At 27.1% G+C, this 17,333-nt stretch overlaps 1 protein-coding gene across 1 annotated transcript; it reads left to right on the top strand.

Moving 5' to 3' along the window:
* Positions 1 to 7,542: 7,542 nt before the first annotated feature.
* On the top strand, positions 7,543 to 16,303 carry LOC121206237 (transcription repressor KAN1). The gene is made up of 6 exons (XM_041076918.1): positions 7,543 to 8,536; positions 8,686 to 8,762; positions 11,325 to 11,370; positions 11,749 to 11,926; positions 15,591 to 15,678; positions 16,117 to 16,303. The coding sequence occupies exons 1-5, from the start codon at positions 7,813 to 7,815 to the stop codon at positions 15,658 to 15,660; spliced, it is 1,095 nt and encodes a 364-aa protein (XP_040932852.1). The 5' UTR covers positions 7,543 to 7,812; the 3' UTR covers positions 15,661 to 15,678; positions 16,117 to 16,303.
* Positions 16,304 to 17,333: the final 1,030 nt, after the last annotated feature.

The following is a 17,333-nucleotide window of genomic DNA, read 5'->3' as shown; positions in this document are numbered from 1 at the left end:
ACCCAAATTTTAGTCAAACAAACAACCCACTCACATCATTTAACTATAAACCCAATAATTCCTGCAATACTGTTTTGTTTTATTAATTTATAATCATTCTTAAGTTAATCTATTAAAATAATTAGTTTGATTTATCTCACATTATATTTTAATTATTTATATTTAAAATAATATATTTTAATTATTAAAGTTATCGTGCTATATTTTAGTCATTAATGATATAACGGTAAATTGAAATGTCAAATTAAATCATTATTTCAAACGAATATTTTAAGTTAAATTATACAATTGTTTCCTTTTTTTTTAAGCAATTTAATTTTTTTTAATGTTCTTTGAATTTTTTTCCTTTATTTTTTATTCTCTTCTCCTTCTTCCTCTTTTTTCCTTCTTTCTCTATTTCTTTTAACATAGTTTTTCTATGTTTTCTATCTGTTAAAACTAGTCCTTATACTTTTACTTTTTTAAACAATTTAATTTTTTTCATTTAATTTATTTATTTATTTTCCTTCTTCCCCTTTATTTTTCTTTCATACTATATTCTTTATTGCATAAACATAATATTTATCCACCAAATAAATCAAATATTTGTTTCTTTCACATTATTCTTAAATTAAATTTATTTGAAAATCAAATATCAATCATTGTTAATCAAATCTCAATTTGAATATAACATAATTTTGAAACTAAAATTAGAGTTAACTAATTAATATAAAAAACCACATCCTTAATCAAATCTAAATATAATTTAATTTTTTTATATTCAAAATATTTTTCTTCCGTTTCCAAATTTTATTGTGTAGATTATTCATTTCTTTTCCTTTCATTTTCTTTTGTGACGAATAAAATTTAGCAAACGACGAAATTGATCTAATGTTATATATTTGTTTTAAAATTTATATAACATATTATTATTTTAATTATTTTTCAAATGTTATATATTTGTTTTATGATGGAAACTAAAATTCACATTTGTTTCTTTTAGGTCTTTTAGGGTGGGTTTAGATAAGCGGTGCATTTATCTGCGGTTAATATAAAAACAACCGTAACGGTAATATTAGATATTCTAGTGATATTATAGTGTGAGACAAAAAATAAATTAAATGCACCGTATGTCACTATTCATCCAAACTCATTTTTATTGCTTAAAAATATAAATATTTAAGATAATTTTAATGATAAATAGATAAGTGGGAAATATTGAATGGAATAAAATATTTGAGTGACAATCATGAAGCAATCAATTGCTATATCATTCCACACACTTTCCCAAAGCCACATGAGGGGAGAGAAGGGGCCACGCGGCCCCTCCTATCTTTCTTTTGGAGACTTCCTAAATAAATAAATATTGTGAAATTATCCTTAGAAGTAATTTTATAGAATTTAATAATTTATTAAAAATATTGTGATATTGTAACAAAATTCAGTAATTTTAAATAGCTCACATTACAAACCCTTTGAAATGTGGGTAAATTAATTGGACTTAAACTCTGTTTAAAATTACATTTCGATCATTTAATTTTTAATAGTTACATAATAGTCATTAACATTATTAAATTATTACTTTTTTATCATTCAATTGCTAATTTTTGTTAAGAAAGTAACATTACACCTTAAATCAAAGGATTATATATAACTAATTTGGTCTCTGAGCTATGGTTAAAAAATCATTTTGAAATTTTAAAATTTTTCTTATCAATAATTTTAAAAAAATGAAAAATATTAAAAAATATATATAAATCAATTACAACAAGGAAAAGCCAAGAATTTTAGAGCTAAAATTTTCACATCCAATCTCATAAAAAATTACAATATTTGAACTTCACAAAAAAAAAATTAAATACCTATTCACTTTTATGCTACTCGTTTTTTCATTTGCTTTGTTATTTTACGTTCTTTTCATTTTCATATTTCTTTATCTTTTCTCCCTATTTTTCCATATAGATCCGTGTTGGTTCCACTCTTTCTAGATTATTAAAAATAATATATATGTTTTATTTATAGCTAAAAGTACAATCTTAACTTAAAATTTGAGAGAAGAATAAGAGCACTTGATATTATAAATTTTAAAAATTCAAAATTGAAAGTTAAAAGAAAAACCTAATGCATGCTTTTCATACACTAAATAGATAATTAATTTATAAGTAAAATTCAACTTGTGTATATGCTTTCTTCTTTGTTTTTGCTTCAATAATTATTTGGTTTGCTTGGAAAACTTTTAGTTTCAATAGGTTTTCACCTCTTTTGGATTTTTAATGCTTTTGGTCCAAATATTTTCTTGATGTTAATCAATTATCATGAATATTTAAAACAACCTTTTTAATTGTTACTCTTAATTTATATATTATTATGTCATATTTTTTTAATTTCTTGAGCATTTGTGAAGTACTTATTTGTTAGCATTTGATTTCATATACTATGATATTTATACCATCATTTAAAAAAAACTAAAAATACATAAAAATTACTAAAAAGGCATGTCCAAAATAAATCTAGACAAAAAAAAATTGTGAAAGTTCATTTGAATCTGGACATTAATTTATCTAGATTCATTCTATATATGAAAATAATTTTTATAAATTTATATATTTAAAAAATATTTACGCTTGCCAAGTATTGTTGTAATATTGAACGATAATATCATGTCATTATATTCTAATAGTGTTACGACAAAGATGCCAAATGTGAAGAATTTCAAATCTAGATATAATTAAGTAAAAAATAAAATATCAACCTAAATCCAGAGGAAATATATATATATACCCTTTGTTGAATTAATGGATCCATCAAAAGGAAAAAGAAATCCATCAATTTTAATTAAATCGGCTTGTCTTGACAAATACAACTACCCAATTAATTTAATTCATTGTTTGAGGAATGCTATCATCACCACCTATAGTTCCTTTACTAATTCCATGCCTACCTGTCCTCATCATTCTACCCCCGTATTTGCTTGGTATTTAGATAAGCTAGGTTTAGTTCCCAATAATCACCTACAAATACCAAAATTAACATTTAATTCATTCATTAGTGTAGACGTATTTATGTTTAAGTGGGTCGAATTTATTTTTCCATAAAATTTGGCTACATATTTCCTCCAAACAATTTGCCTGCCCAATTATAGAACCGCACATGATCAGATATCTTCTTTCAAAACGAAAAGGCAACGTACAATCAGTTTATTAAGGCTTAATAGTATAAAAGGGGCCTCTCAAGATATCATGCAAAATAATATCAGCCAACAAGTTTAATGTTCTTTTTTTTTTTTTGGGTTTGCATGAGTGGTTAGTTGTTAACTTACGAAACGAAATAAACTTAGAATACAATAGGAAGGGGTGGATTCACAATGTTTCTTTGGCATGGTCATTTGGTGTATTTGGAAAAATCATACTTTATTTGTTTTTCAAGGAATGATGTAGAGTATCAAAGAGCCGGTTAAAGTTTCATACAATTGGGCTAAACAATATACTTTATACCATGCATAAGGTAAATGTATCTGAATGGCAAGTTTCAAATTCAACCCAACTTTTATCCGAGAATTGGATTCAATTGAACAATGATGGTGAAGTAAAAGAAGATTCCAAGTTCGCCACGATTGGGGGGTCTTACATGACAGGTACAAGAGTTGGATTTTTAGCTATAATCGGCTTTTAGGAATCTATTCTATCTTAGATGCAGAATTAGGGGTATTTGGAATGGCCTGATGATTGCACTCGATAGAGGATTCGATAGATTGTTAATTTTTTCAGATAGTCAAGAGGTGGTATAAGCTTTACAAAGCTGTTCTACAAAGGGTTTGAATTTCGCTTTGGTAAGAAAAATTTGTTTGTTATTGGCTAAAATGGTGTATTGGTCAATTCATCATGTTTCCAAAGATTTCAACAAAAATGCTGATACGCTAGCGGAAATGACTGTTGGCTATAACGGTGACCTTAATTTTTTTGAAATGCCTCCAAGGGGGCTTGGGTATATCTCTAAGTAGTTCTTTGTAATGTTTTTTTTTTCACCAAAAAAAAATAAAAGGGGAAAATTTTAAAAGTAATTTTTTGCACTTAATTAAGCATTGAATTAATACCGAAATTCTGAATTGCTATTCAATTTGTGATCATTCTATAAGTTGATATTTTGTACAATTTGTCTATTGTTTACACTAGTTTTCTTGTGATTGAACTCACATTGAGCTTCGTAAGCTTACTCCCCTTCTTATTTCCATTTTTACAGATAACCCACCAGATTAGGGCGTGGATTCGGCATACCAAGGACTCGGCTCAGATTGATCTTTTTATTAAAATGTATTTTAGATTTACTATTTGAAATTTCGGTTATTTTGGAAACTATATTATTTTATTTGAATTGTGGCATGAGACTTTGATTTTGAGTTTGTTTAATATGCATGGTAGTTACTTTGAATTTAGGATATTGAAACATGAATTTAGAATTAATTATGTAAAAAATTTGTCTTGATTTTACTTAATTAAACTAAGTCGAAATTCACCTTTCCGCTACTAGATTATAAGTAAAATTTGAATAATAAGTACCTTGGAAATTAACTAAGTTTTTGAAAGTTGTCACCCTTACAATAAAAAAAGTTCAACTAAAAATCGGTTTTTGTTAACTTGTGAGTTTTCTATAATTGGACTAAAATTTCTTTTAAGATAAATAAATGTTTTAATATGACTATTTTAAAAACTCAGATAGTTTAATAGGTCATTTTGATGGCTAATATAATCTTTTGAATCTGGGTCTAACGTTTAGGCCGAATTGGTAAAGTTACAAAAATATATTATTATTTAATAAATTGGGTAAAAAGACATCCCTAAGGCTTGATGTAAAATACAATTATCCCATATAATTTGAAAAATATTGACTTACCCTCTTTTAAGTTTTTAAAAAAAATCACATAAACCCACTTAAGATTTATTTACTATGTATAAATTGTAGATAAAAAGGTAATTGTACCATTATCCTTATTTATTTATGTATTTTCTATTTATTTTTCTTTCTCTTTCATTTTTTTAATTACAACATAATAAAACTTAATTACTTTTTCTATAAAATTAAATAATTAAATTGTCTCCCACTTCAAATAAAATAATTAAGTATTTTAAACTTAGATTTGATTCAATTATATTAACATTGAGATGAATTTATTGAATTAATTTTATTTAAAACTAATTAATTAAAAATATTTAGAAGGTTTTAATGGCAAATTTTTTTATTAAAATATAAAAGCATGATAATTAAATAGAAAACAAAATTATCTCAAACTAAACTAAATTTAAAATATTTAACATGTATTTTTTTAATAAAAAACAGTAAAAGAGATGACAAAAAATAATAATTATCATTCATGAAAATAATTTGAAGCAAACTAATATATATTAATCTTAAAAAAATACAATTATATGATTAAGATATGCTTATATGCAATTTATAATTTAATTTTATAACTAATTATATTTTTATTATTTTAATAAAAAATTATTGAAATAAAAAATTGAAGATAACAAATGTAAATAGAATAATCCTCTATTTAAAATAGAGCTCATAAGGTCCTCAAAGAGTTTGAATACTTTTCCTTAATAAAATTTATACTATCATAAGAGGATAAACATACTTTAGTTTACTTGAGCTCATGTTTTTTTGCGCCGACAATAATGTTAATGTCAACTGAGTTAAAACTCAATCAATGTATTGATATTAAATTTTATTTATGGTTAATATTTGATACACTAGTAGTGTATTTTTTATTTCGAAAGCCATTTTAAAAAATTAACAATATTTGTCTCTTTTTAAAATATTTTGTTGTACCCTTATATGACATTTGTTAATTCTTTGACCCTATTCATGAAGTCTAAAAATTCTACTGACAATATACTAAATATTTTTCGTATATCTTAAAGATGAGATGAGATTTTCTTGAAATTTGATTTAAAGTTAAGATGATAATGAATGGATTAGATTTGGACAACTTTTTAGATATGGATATTATGCATTCAGCTAATATTTGAATCTAAATATTCTAATTATTAATTGTTGTTGATTCGAAGTTGACGAGCATAAAAACTTTTTGGTATTAATTATTCGAAACTAAAAACATTTTTATTTATTAATTATCTCAATTCACTTTGCTTTTTTAATTTATTCACTTCACTTTTAAAAAATTTTGGGCTTACATAATAATATTGAGATTTATATTTTAAAATGTTTTGAGTAAAAGTATTAAGATCAAAAATAAATTTGGTAAAAAAAATTAAATTTATTTAAAATATAAATCAAGTTTAGGAGTTTCAATATTTAAGTATCAAATCTAGTTTGACTCGACCTGTTTTATGCGTATAATATATTTTTTTTAGTTATTACGTAATTATGTTATATAAAAATCAATATACTATATTGGTAAGTTTTTAACAGTTTAGTTAATTTATCTGTCTAAAAGAAAATAATTTAATTAAAATTTAAAAGTTAAAGGTTAAAATTACAAAAAGAAAAATAGGCTATAATAAATTGACGGTTTGATTGTGAAAATATTAATTGTATAAAAAGTTACAAAAGAATATAAAATCACTTAAATTATAGATTTATTTTCCTATATATAAAATAAAAGGATAATCTCAACTTCTCGTAATTCAAAATTTTTGTTTGAAAAAGAAAAGACATAGCACTGTCCTCAAACAGTGGGCAATGCAAGCAACAAAAATAGGCTACAAAACACTAGACGTGTTGCAAACGGAACAATTGAAACAAAAATGTGGAACAAAATTTGTGTATAAAATGAGACACGTGTTGGCATGTCAAATATATATAATTAATTTGTATTCTCGTTCTTCTGCGCGTTAAATTTATAATAATATTATTTGTTTAAATATTTGAATTTTTTTTAAAAAAATCATTAATAAATTAATAAATTAATGTAATTATATATATTTTAAAATTTTTAACTCATTTAGAATCAGTTAAATTATATTTACTATTAAAATAATATAACGGTTTTGAATATTAATATTGATATGTTATAATTTTTAAATAATATTATTAATAATTTCTTATAAGTTATTTATTTTCAATATTGTTAAGTTAATTTGTTTTAATATCAAAATTATTAATTTTCCATTTTTTAAATCTTTGCTCTACTTTAATGAATTAATTTAATTACTTTTATTATTTTTAAAAAAATATAAATTTAATTTGATAAATTTTTTGAAAAGTGTTTCAAATGGAGAGTATCATATGTCAAAAAATTATAATATGAACATGACTAGTTATTTATTTATTTTGTAAATTATATATATACAAACATAATCAAAATTTAGTAATATATATATATATAAAGATATAAGATTCAAACATTTGATGTTTTTTGTTGAAGTAAAAACAAGTATCCAAAGCAGAATCAAAGTGAGGGTTGAAATGCTGTTCCTTATATTTGGATTACAATCTAAATATAAGTAACAACATTCAAAAAGTCTATGGATATTTGCACTTGATTGAAGACCACTTTTACCATGGAGAAATAAGCAAGATACCGTATTGACTACTAAAAGGAAGAGATGGCCTTGTTGAAGTGTCATTTTCCTATATGTACTTTGTGAAAGAACTGGATGCAGGCAAATTTCAAGTCCCAACGCATCCCCCATTCCTTCCCAATTCTTTCCTTTACGCATTTCATCATTATTTTATTATCATTTGCAACGCCTCCCCATCTCTCTCAGCATGTCTGTTCCTTCTACTTTTTTTTTCTTCTTATAAACTGTTGTTGTTTTTGGGGATCTCGGTCAACAACAATATTTGGAAACCCTTGAGTTAAGAACACTAATGTTCAATAAAGGGGATCTGTGTGAACAGTACATGAATCGGGTTCCTGACCTTTCTCTGCAAATTAGCCCTCCCAATCCTGCTCCTTCCACAGCTTGCACCGGGAATTCTTCCTTTGATATTTGGCGCAGAAACGATGCCCTAAATTCACTTACTTATGGTTCCCAAGCAGACACCCAGCTTTCCTTAGCAAATCCTGCAAGCAGTGCCTCACAGATTGATAGCCCTTCCCCAAACTACTTCCCAACTACCTATGATGATCAAACCAGGCACAGGAATCTTCTCAAGTGTGGCCAAAATGGTGGTCAACTAAGTAATATAAATCATGGAATTTCATTGCTTGATGTTCCGGGACCGAAACCCACCGAGGGGATTCCAGGATACAGTAACACTATGTCGCTGCCCTTTTTGAGCTCCGATAGTTTTGTAGATATGGATCCTGATAAGTTAGAATTTTATTCTTCCTCGGCAGCTTCGGTGTTGCACTCAGCCGATGCTTGTAGAAGAGCAAGTGAAGCAGCTAGGTTTAATGGGATTTCACTGGAGAAGCTTAGGCCCCAGTTTCATCATCACTACGCCCAACATGGGCCGGCAATGGGTAGCTCCAGATTTATACCTAAATTACAAAGTAGCAAAAGGAATACAAGGACACCCAGGATGCGTTGGACCAGCTCTCTTCATGCTCGTTTTGTTCGTGCTGTAGAGCTTCTTGGTGGTCATGAAAGTAATTCAAACACATCTCTTTAATTATCTTTTGCTTTTTCTGGGGGTATGGGGGTGATCGATCTAGTTAGGGATGAATCTCTTGTTTTGTTGAGTTAAAAGGTTTTAATTTCAGGGATAATTTGATGAGGCTTGTGTGATGTTTGATAGGAGCAACTCCCAAGTCAGTGTTAGAGCTAATGGATGTGAAAGATCTAACCGTCTCCCATGTTAAAAGCCATTTACAGGTGCGTACGGCTACCTATCTGAACGTTCAAACTCCCAAAACTTTCCCTTTGTTTTCTTCTTTTGGTCTGATATACACTACCGCATACACAAGAATCTAAGACCCATTGCTCACCCTCATCACCATCGATGTATGCCCGATTTGTACGTAGGGTGTGGTAAATAGCAAGGTTTTCATAACTCGAATCATGATGGAATTGGTTAGATCATCAATTCATTAGTTAAATCGATTTGATCGGTTAAATCAATTCACACGATTCAATTAAATAAATTATTCAAAAATTTATTAAAAAAATTAGTTTAATTTATTCTTACTAATTCGCGAGATAACCAATTTGATGCTTCCATTCAAATTGATACTTTAACCAATTCTTAATCTAATCATTTCGGCCTAATTCAATTAACCATAATCATGAAAATAATAGGTAAATGAGATACTAAAGTTTTTTTAGAAAGTAAATTTAGCTTGGTCATTGTAGAATTTCAAACTCAAGCAACTATAGTTTTTAAATAATCAAATTTAATTATTTTAATATGTGAAACTTTTTCTGTTTTTACATTATATTTATTATTTTAATTAAAATCTCAATTACCTTGAATAATAAGTTTAAAACTAAATATAAGAGTTTGGGATTATTTTTATTGGGATAAATCTTAAAGTTATATATAAATTTTGATTTAATGTGTAATTTAATATATGAATTTTAATTCAGTGTAATTACACATGAAATTTTGATTGTAGTTCAAATGAAATCATGAAACTTTAATTTTGATTTAATTATATGTATTTAAAGAAATAAATACATTAATTTATTTTTATATTAAACAAATATAATTATTTCCGTATGCAATATATAAAAATAAAATAATATTATATCAATAATGATGATAATAATTTGTAAGAACTGAATCAAATTAAAAATTTCATATATAAAATTATTCAAAATCAAAATTCACGTATAAAATTACACATTAAACTAAAATTTATGATAATTTTGAAATTTTGTGAGAAGGACTATTATTAGCCTATTGGGTGGACATCCCTATTTATGTCTTCCTACAATATTTATATATCATACAATAAAATTGAAATTATTGAAAATATTAATATTCAAATATATTCAAATACATATTTTTAATTTAAAAAATTTGAATTTAGGTTGAGAGTTGAAGTGCGTTATTCTCTTATTTAAATGTTGGAGAGAGATTATAAATAATTCTAGGCATTGCATTAAAAAACAAAAACTATATTAATTTCAATATATTTATATTATTAAAGATTTAAAATATTTGTATATTTTATAGAAGGTAACCAAATGGAACTTCTATAGTTTGATTTTATCGCAAATCCAACTTAGACTACAAGCGTATAATTCAATGTAAGTCACATCAAATTTGGAATGATAAACTTTCAATCTAACTCCACCTCTAAACTCGATATTAGACTTACTTTTCGGTTTAAATAAACATAAGGATAAATTATTAAAGTAGTCACTTTTGTTTATCTCAGGTTATATTTTAGTTACTTATGTTTGAAATGTTACGTTTTAGTTACTTACATTATCGTATTGTAACATTTTAATCACTGAGCGTTAATTATCGTTAGCAGTGTAACGGTAAAACTGATGTGACACGTTAAATCATCATTTTAAATGAAAATTTTAGGTTAAATTATACAATCAATTCCTATATTTTTTTTTTCGTTTTGAGTAATTTAATTTTTTTTTCTTTTATGTTCTTTGAACTTTTTTTCTTTATTTTCCATTCTCTTCTACTTTTCTCTCTATTTTCCTCACTTCTCCATATATTTTAACGTAGTTTTTTTATGTTTTCCATTTGTTAAAACTTATCCTTTTTTTTGTTTTCCACTTTTTTTCTTTTATGTTATTTTTCTACGTTAAAAGAGATAGAGAAGGGAAAAAAATAGAAGGAGAAGCAGAAGAGATTGAAAAATAAAGAAAAAAGAAAATTAAAAGAACATAAAGGAAAAAAATAATTTCTCAAAACGAAAAAAATATCGAGACCAATTGTAGAATTTAACCTTTTTTTTTTGAAATAATGATTTAACGTGCCACGTCAATTTACCGTTACACCGTTAATGATAATTAATGGCTCAGTAACTAAAATATTACAACACGTTCCAAAACATAATATTTTAAGCATAAATGATTAAAATATAACTTGAGGTAAATAAAAATAACTATTTTGATAAATTACCCTAAATATAAAATATGTTAATATTAATTTTAGGGTTGACCCATGCATTAACACGTCTGTTGAAAAATTATTTTGATCGAAAAAAGTTTCAGCCGAAACCGTTGGCGGGCACAAAAGCCGACGAAAGCAATGAATGAATGAACAGTTGAGTCTATTTTGTGGTAACGGATGATTGAATACTAAGAGAAAGAAAAGTAGCATCATTTGTCAATTATACACAGCACTTACTGGACCTTACCAAACGTCAAAATCCCACTAACACAACCATCTGACTACTTGGAGATGTTACTATTAATTAATCAAACAAATACAGGGTTTCCTTTAATCTTTTTTGCCTTCATTTGCAGATGTATAGGACTGTGAAGAGCAGTGACAAACCTGCAAGTTCCTCAGGTAATTCGCATTGTTTTGACCTAGTTACTTTACTTTAATCCCCCAGACACATTTTAAACTTATAAACATTGTCTCCCCTTCTACCTCACCCTCTTCCAACTGTTCTTGCATACATTCTTTTCACATAATACTAGCTATATGCAGATGACATTCATGTAATCTATAGGTCCAGTAAACAGTGTATATACAATGTATATATGAGATTGGATGGATTTTTGGTACAATACATATACACACATTAATGGTACATTGAATCATTGGGGCATAGGGTAAAGAACCCTAACTTTAATATACTTGACAAACTCATTGCCACCACGCTGGTGTTTTAATTTTTTTCTGCATGTGGATCTATTATCCCTTTGTTAAAATGGTGTACAGAAAAAATTAGAAATGGGGTGGAGTGTGCAGAAGAAGACTGTTTGGGTGTTAGCAGAAATACAGTGAGTGGAAACGATAAGTGTTCAGAGAAGCAGGGATCAACATCTACAAATTTGAGCATACAACATGATTATGATGAAAATAATAATTCCATTCATCGATGGACTAACTCCTCAAGGCAAGTCTCTCTCCTTTTTTTTTTCATATTATTTATTTATTTATTGATAACATCCCTTTTGTTCTTTGTTTTTTATTCTATAAAATTAAGATATTTTAATGTCTGTTTTATAATTTATAAATACTATTTTTTTTATTTGATAACTACTATTTTTAAAGATATTTGTCCAAATTCAAATATCAATATAATATTTTTATCATTACACGTAACACTTGTTGGTACTATAAATTATAAATTAAAATTTATTTTAAAAAAGTATAAATAATTATTTTAACAACTAATAAAAAATTTTAATATGTATAAGCACATCATTTTTACATACTAACAATACATAAAATATAAAATCATAAAAAATACTACGACTTCCCCATGTTTCTTTTCATATTTATTATAACGAAAAATAAAGAAGGAAAAATAAGCTAGGTAGGGTTTCTGTTATGACAGCTTTTGCTTTTATTAACCTTTAATCCATCCTTTTAAATTTTTTATCCCATCCACGTGATTCATGAAAGGTGATATCCTAAAGTGCTTTACCTTTCATTTTTCTTTCAATCTCGTTTAGATTATATATATATATTTAATAAAATATTTAGAATTATTCATAATTTATTCTCAATACATAAATAAAAATTTAATGCGATTCAACGTATTTAAACACATGTCTGTCTAAATTGACAATAATATAATTGTAAATTAAACTAAAATTTAATCAACCACAGTTTAAAATTCAAATTAAATAGTTAAAAATCAGGAAAAAAATCAAATTAAATAGTTTTTTTTTCTTTTTAAGGTAGTTAAATGGTTTTGAACTATCCGAATTTATTGCCAAGGAAAAAGAAACATTAATTGGTAGGTTTAAGGCGAAGAAAAAGATCCCAGAGTCTTAAATGCAGAAATTAAATTACAGAGAAACAGTGAAACTCAGTGATAGGGTAGCTATTCCTTTGGCAACGGTAGGTAGTAGATCTCAGTCAGATAGACTCTCTCTGCTCCATAGTTTTATGAGGTTTGCACTGTTACTTTTTTGTGGGTTTTTTCCTGTCACCACTTGTTAAATTACATGCACACACTCCTACTTCGGGTTAATTAGCAAAAAAGCCCTTTTTAAAAGCTAATTAATAAATTAGCTCGGTTTTCTCAAATGTTTAGGGGATATAGAAAATGCATATTGAGAAAAATACTTTCTACAAAACACATTTTTTTAAACACATCAACTCTTTTGGTTAGCTTATCAAATAATAGTGATTTGATCCTTTACTCTCAAGTTCGAGTCTTTTTCTAACTGCATTTGTATTTTTATTTCATTTTATTAAATTTTTTTAATTAATAAATATATTATTTTCAAGTTTTTTATTTTTAATTCATCTTTTTAATTAATAACTCTTTTACTAATATAAATAAAATAATAATTATATAATTATATAATTATATAATAAAAATATATATTTATATATATATCATTATGTTAAAAAAAATTTTAATTAATAACTCCTCTATTTATATAAATAAATTAATAATTATATAATTATATAAAAATATTTTTTATTTACCATTATGCTAAATATATATATTTTTTTATAATTTTCACAATGAAAAATTAATTGGACTCTTAAATTTTGAAGTCCATGTTATACTTCATAAATATTCAAAAATATATATTAAAGATTATTTAAAAATCAACAAATTTCAAATGAATTTATAAAAAATTTAAAATAATTATATATGTTAACAATGAAGTACATATAAATTGTCACATGGATTAATAATTAATAATATTAAAATTTCTAACAGTTGAATAAGATTTTTCTAAAAAAGAAAACAATTTACCTAAGCTTTGAAAATTGAAGACCAAATAATAATTAAAGTGATAAAATAAATAAACATTAGGGATTAAATTTAGAATTGTGCCAAAATAGAAATAAAGCTTTTTTCTTCAATGAATTGAATATAAAAAAAGATGAAAAACAGTTGGTCCTTGTTATTGTTCGTATATTTTGGTTTCTTCTTCTTTCCCTTTAAAGTGAATTTTGGTCATTCAAGGAGCCATTGGTAAATTCCTATAATCTATACTTACTAGATAAAAGGAAGGCACACATGGCATCAGCTTCCTGCGCATTCTTTCCTTTTTTAACATAAGTGAAAATGTTAAATTTCAACTTTATTCTTAAATTTAAAATTTAATTTTTATACTATGGTTTGTTTTTTATTTGTTTTAATGTTGTTGGTTAGACCAAATAATTAATATTTTACGTGTTTATACATAATTTGATCACCCTAAAAATATTAGAGACTAACACATTTTTTGTTTGCCTTGTTAAATTTTAGTTTTGGCCCATATATTGGGCTAAAACTTAAATTGAATCCATATACTTCAAATATTTTTACATAATTTGATATCTCTACTTTTTGTTAACTGTTTCAATTACATTGTTGGCGTCATTTTAGGATTAAATCACTATTTGGGGGCCTAAATTTGGAAACAACTCACACACTGAGGCCTGAACTTTTTTTATTTCAAGTTAGTTCCTAAATTTGATAATTGTTCCAATATTAGGGCCTGAACTAGGCAATCATTTCTATGTTGGGACTTGAATTTTAGGGTTTTTAAGAAAATGTTAGGGACTAACTTGGACAAAAAAAGGTTTAAGCTACAATATAGAGTAGTTGTCAAGTTTAGACCCCAAAAAGTGATTTAACCCATTTTAGAACGACAAACTTAAAGGAAGAATTTTAACTATGGTAACAAGTAGGCGTAAACTATTAATTTTGAAAAGTATGACTAAATTCTTAAAATTAATAAAAGTAACGAGATTAAATATCAAATATATGAAGTGTATAAGGACTTAAAACACATTTTAATCTTTAAATATTTACTCTCTAATTTTGCACAAACAAATAATTAACCCAATACTAAGCATACTATACCATACTAGTTTGTATTTATATTGATAGCTTTGTAAACTACTAAACTCAAGCCCTTCACTTTGCAAAATTAAGAAAGTAAAATACTTCGGAAAGAGACGGATATTTACACTTTAGGTTTAGGGTTTAAACCCTACTACACTTTGTTTTTAGTGGATACGTGGCGTCCTCGCATGTATGTTGATGGCCCAGCACTCCCCAGAGAGCTGACTGGCTGCACTAATTCAGGGCTTCTACCGGTGAATAGATTTCAAACATGTACTTCATATATGGTGGGTGACTATTGATCACATTTCAAATTACTACTTCAAGTGCTATATATTACACCGTTTCTCACTCCATAATGCTAGAGTTGACCTTGAGTTCTGGTCGTCCATGAGCGGCTAGTGACGAGCCTGCTGCTAGGTCTTCCCTGTCGAAACCATTTTTACCATTATGTTAGTTCACTCCATGAAGGACAACTGTGATACGTAAAAGATGTTGAAATAAGATTAATAAAGGGAGAAAATAAGTATTTATTTCGAAAATATTCATGACTCAATGTGGCTACGATGGATGTTGTTCTTCACTTATTCCAAGAAAGACGTAGTTTTGATTGAATGTTGAGCAAAAATTGCTAGAACGAAAATAAGACGTAGTTTAGTTCACTCCTCTCAACTCAATTTAGTGTATTTGTTGATTGAAAATAAGCAGCTAATATTATTGAAAATAACTTATAAATTATGTGTAAATTTTGGTGCAGTAGAGGAGTTGGGTTGTCGAGTTGGAGGAATCCAGATGAGTGCAGACCACAAACTCCATCATCATCTTAATCTGGAACACAGTTTGATGTAAGTGCTAATTAAAAAAAAAAGAAAAAAAGCTGATGATGATCCAGTCCAATTAATCAAAACATTTGATTAGCAGCTTAGTTCTAAATATATGCATGCATGAGTATATCATTTATTAGGTTAACTTGGCAGAAACATAAGCCTAACTCGTGACCAGCTGTTCATCCTACAACTTCATTGATAAAATATATTTGAAAAAGACAATAGGAAAAGAATGAGAGGGTAATTTATTTAACCTGCAAAAGTCAAGCCTTCATCTCTCACTGTCGTTCTTCAGCCTAGCAATTAATAAAAGGAGTAAAAGTAGTGTTAAAAGCTATCTCCCAGGAGAATATAGGTGTTGCTTTGTTGTTTCTGCAACATGTTGAATATGACTCAACATCTTTTTCTTCCTTTCATTCATTCAGATATGAAGTAAATAATCTTAAAACAATGCAGGGAAGCAGTTTATCTCAACAAATCTTGAGGGTGTCAAGCGTAGAGCTCCATAACCCAAGCTTGCACTTCAGCTTAGGAAAACAGACGACAGACTAAGTTAGGAAGGTTAATTATGGTTAATGGATTATGGGCAAACAATTTCTGGATATATATATATAATATATAGAGAGAGAATTACATCTTTTCATGCAAGTCGCTTGCACACTATTACTCTTAGTCTCTATATGTTGTGCGGAAGCGTGTAAAAGAGTAAAATTATTGTACTAAAAAATTACACTAAGTTCAATTCCCAGGAAAGAGAGGTGGATCACAAGGATCGCTTAAGTACCAGGTCTTTCCTAGCCAGAATATCCCTCAATCGTAATTAATAGCACAATAAATCACTACAATCACACATACAATTCATACAGAATAATACAATAAAGAACACAAGAATTTAACGAGGTTCAGCAAATTTTGCCTACGTCCTCGGGCACTACCAAATATATTTCACTCCAAAATACAAGTGAGAATTTACAAAGAGAGAGAGAGAAAACAATGCCTTAAGTAGAGAATGGCAAGTTTGAGATGCAGAATGAGAGATGGTTATGCCTATTTATAGTTGAGGTTCAAGGATCAACTTGCAAAGTCACTTTACAATTTAGGGACCATATATTGCAAATATCTCAGATTTTATTATGCCAATATCTCGATACCCATATCTTTGACTTTCCAATATTTGATACCCATATCTTTGACTTTCCAATGTTTGATACCCATATCTTTGACTTTCCATTATTTGATACCCATATCTTTGATTTTCCATAAATATGGATAATTCTCAATAATCTCCACTTTGAAGATTTGATTCGAGTAATCTTATCTTCACACAATTCTCTCTGCCTTTGTCAACAACACTTGATAGTGCCTTCTTCAACTGTTAAACATGCAGAATATTGATCAAGTTCAAACAATGTTCGAACTTGATTGTTGTTACCACCTTGGTCATCATATCTGCGGGATTATCTGCAGTCTTAATCTTCTGAAGGTGAATTTTCCCCTCATTAATAATTTCCCGCACAAAGTGGAAACGTACATCGATATGCTTTGTACGTGCATGATAGACTTGATTCTTTGCTAAATGAATAGCACTTTGACTATCACAATACACATTAATATGCTCCTGGACCAATCCCAAGGTTTTAACCATACCTTGTAACCAAATAGCTTCCTTTACA

The sequence above is a fragment of the Gossypium hirsutum genome, chromosome A09 (genome assembly GCF_007990345.1).
Source record: "Gossypium hirsutum isolate 1008001.06 chromosome A09, Gossypium_hirsutum_v2.1, whole genome shotgun sequence".
In the NCBI taxonomy this organism is placed as follows: Eukaryota; Viridiplantae; Streptophyta; class Magnoliopsida; order Malvales; family Malvaceae; genus Gossypium; species Gossypium hirsutum.
The sequence above is the reverse complement of the archived record's forward strand: the minus strand, read 5'-3'. Positions and strand labels throughout refer to the sequence as shown.

What these genes read in the sequence shown, in the direction of transcription:
- LOC121206237 (XM_041076918.1), top strand. Translation starts at nt 7,813, where the DNA reads ATGTTCAATAAAGGGGATCTGTGTGAACAGTACATGAATCGGGTTCCT. An exon ending in ATGTTAAAAGCCATTTACAG is followed by an intron (nt 8,763 to 11,324) that starts GTGCGTACGGCT and finishes CTTCATTTGCAG; the next exon opens with ATGTATAGGACTGTGAAGAG. An exon ending in CGATGGACTAACTCCTCAAG is followed by an intron (nt 11,927 to 15,590) that starts GCAAGTCTCTCT and finishes ATTTTGGTGCAG; the next exon opens with TAGAGGAGTTGGGTTGTCGA.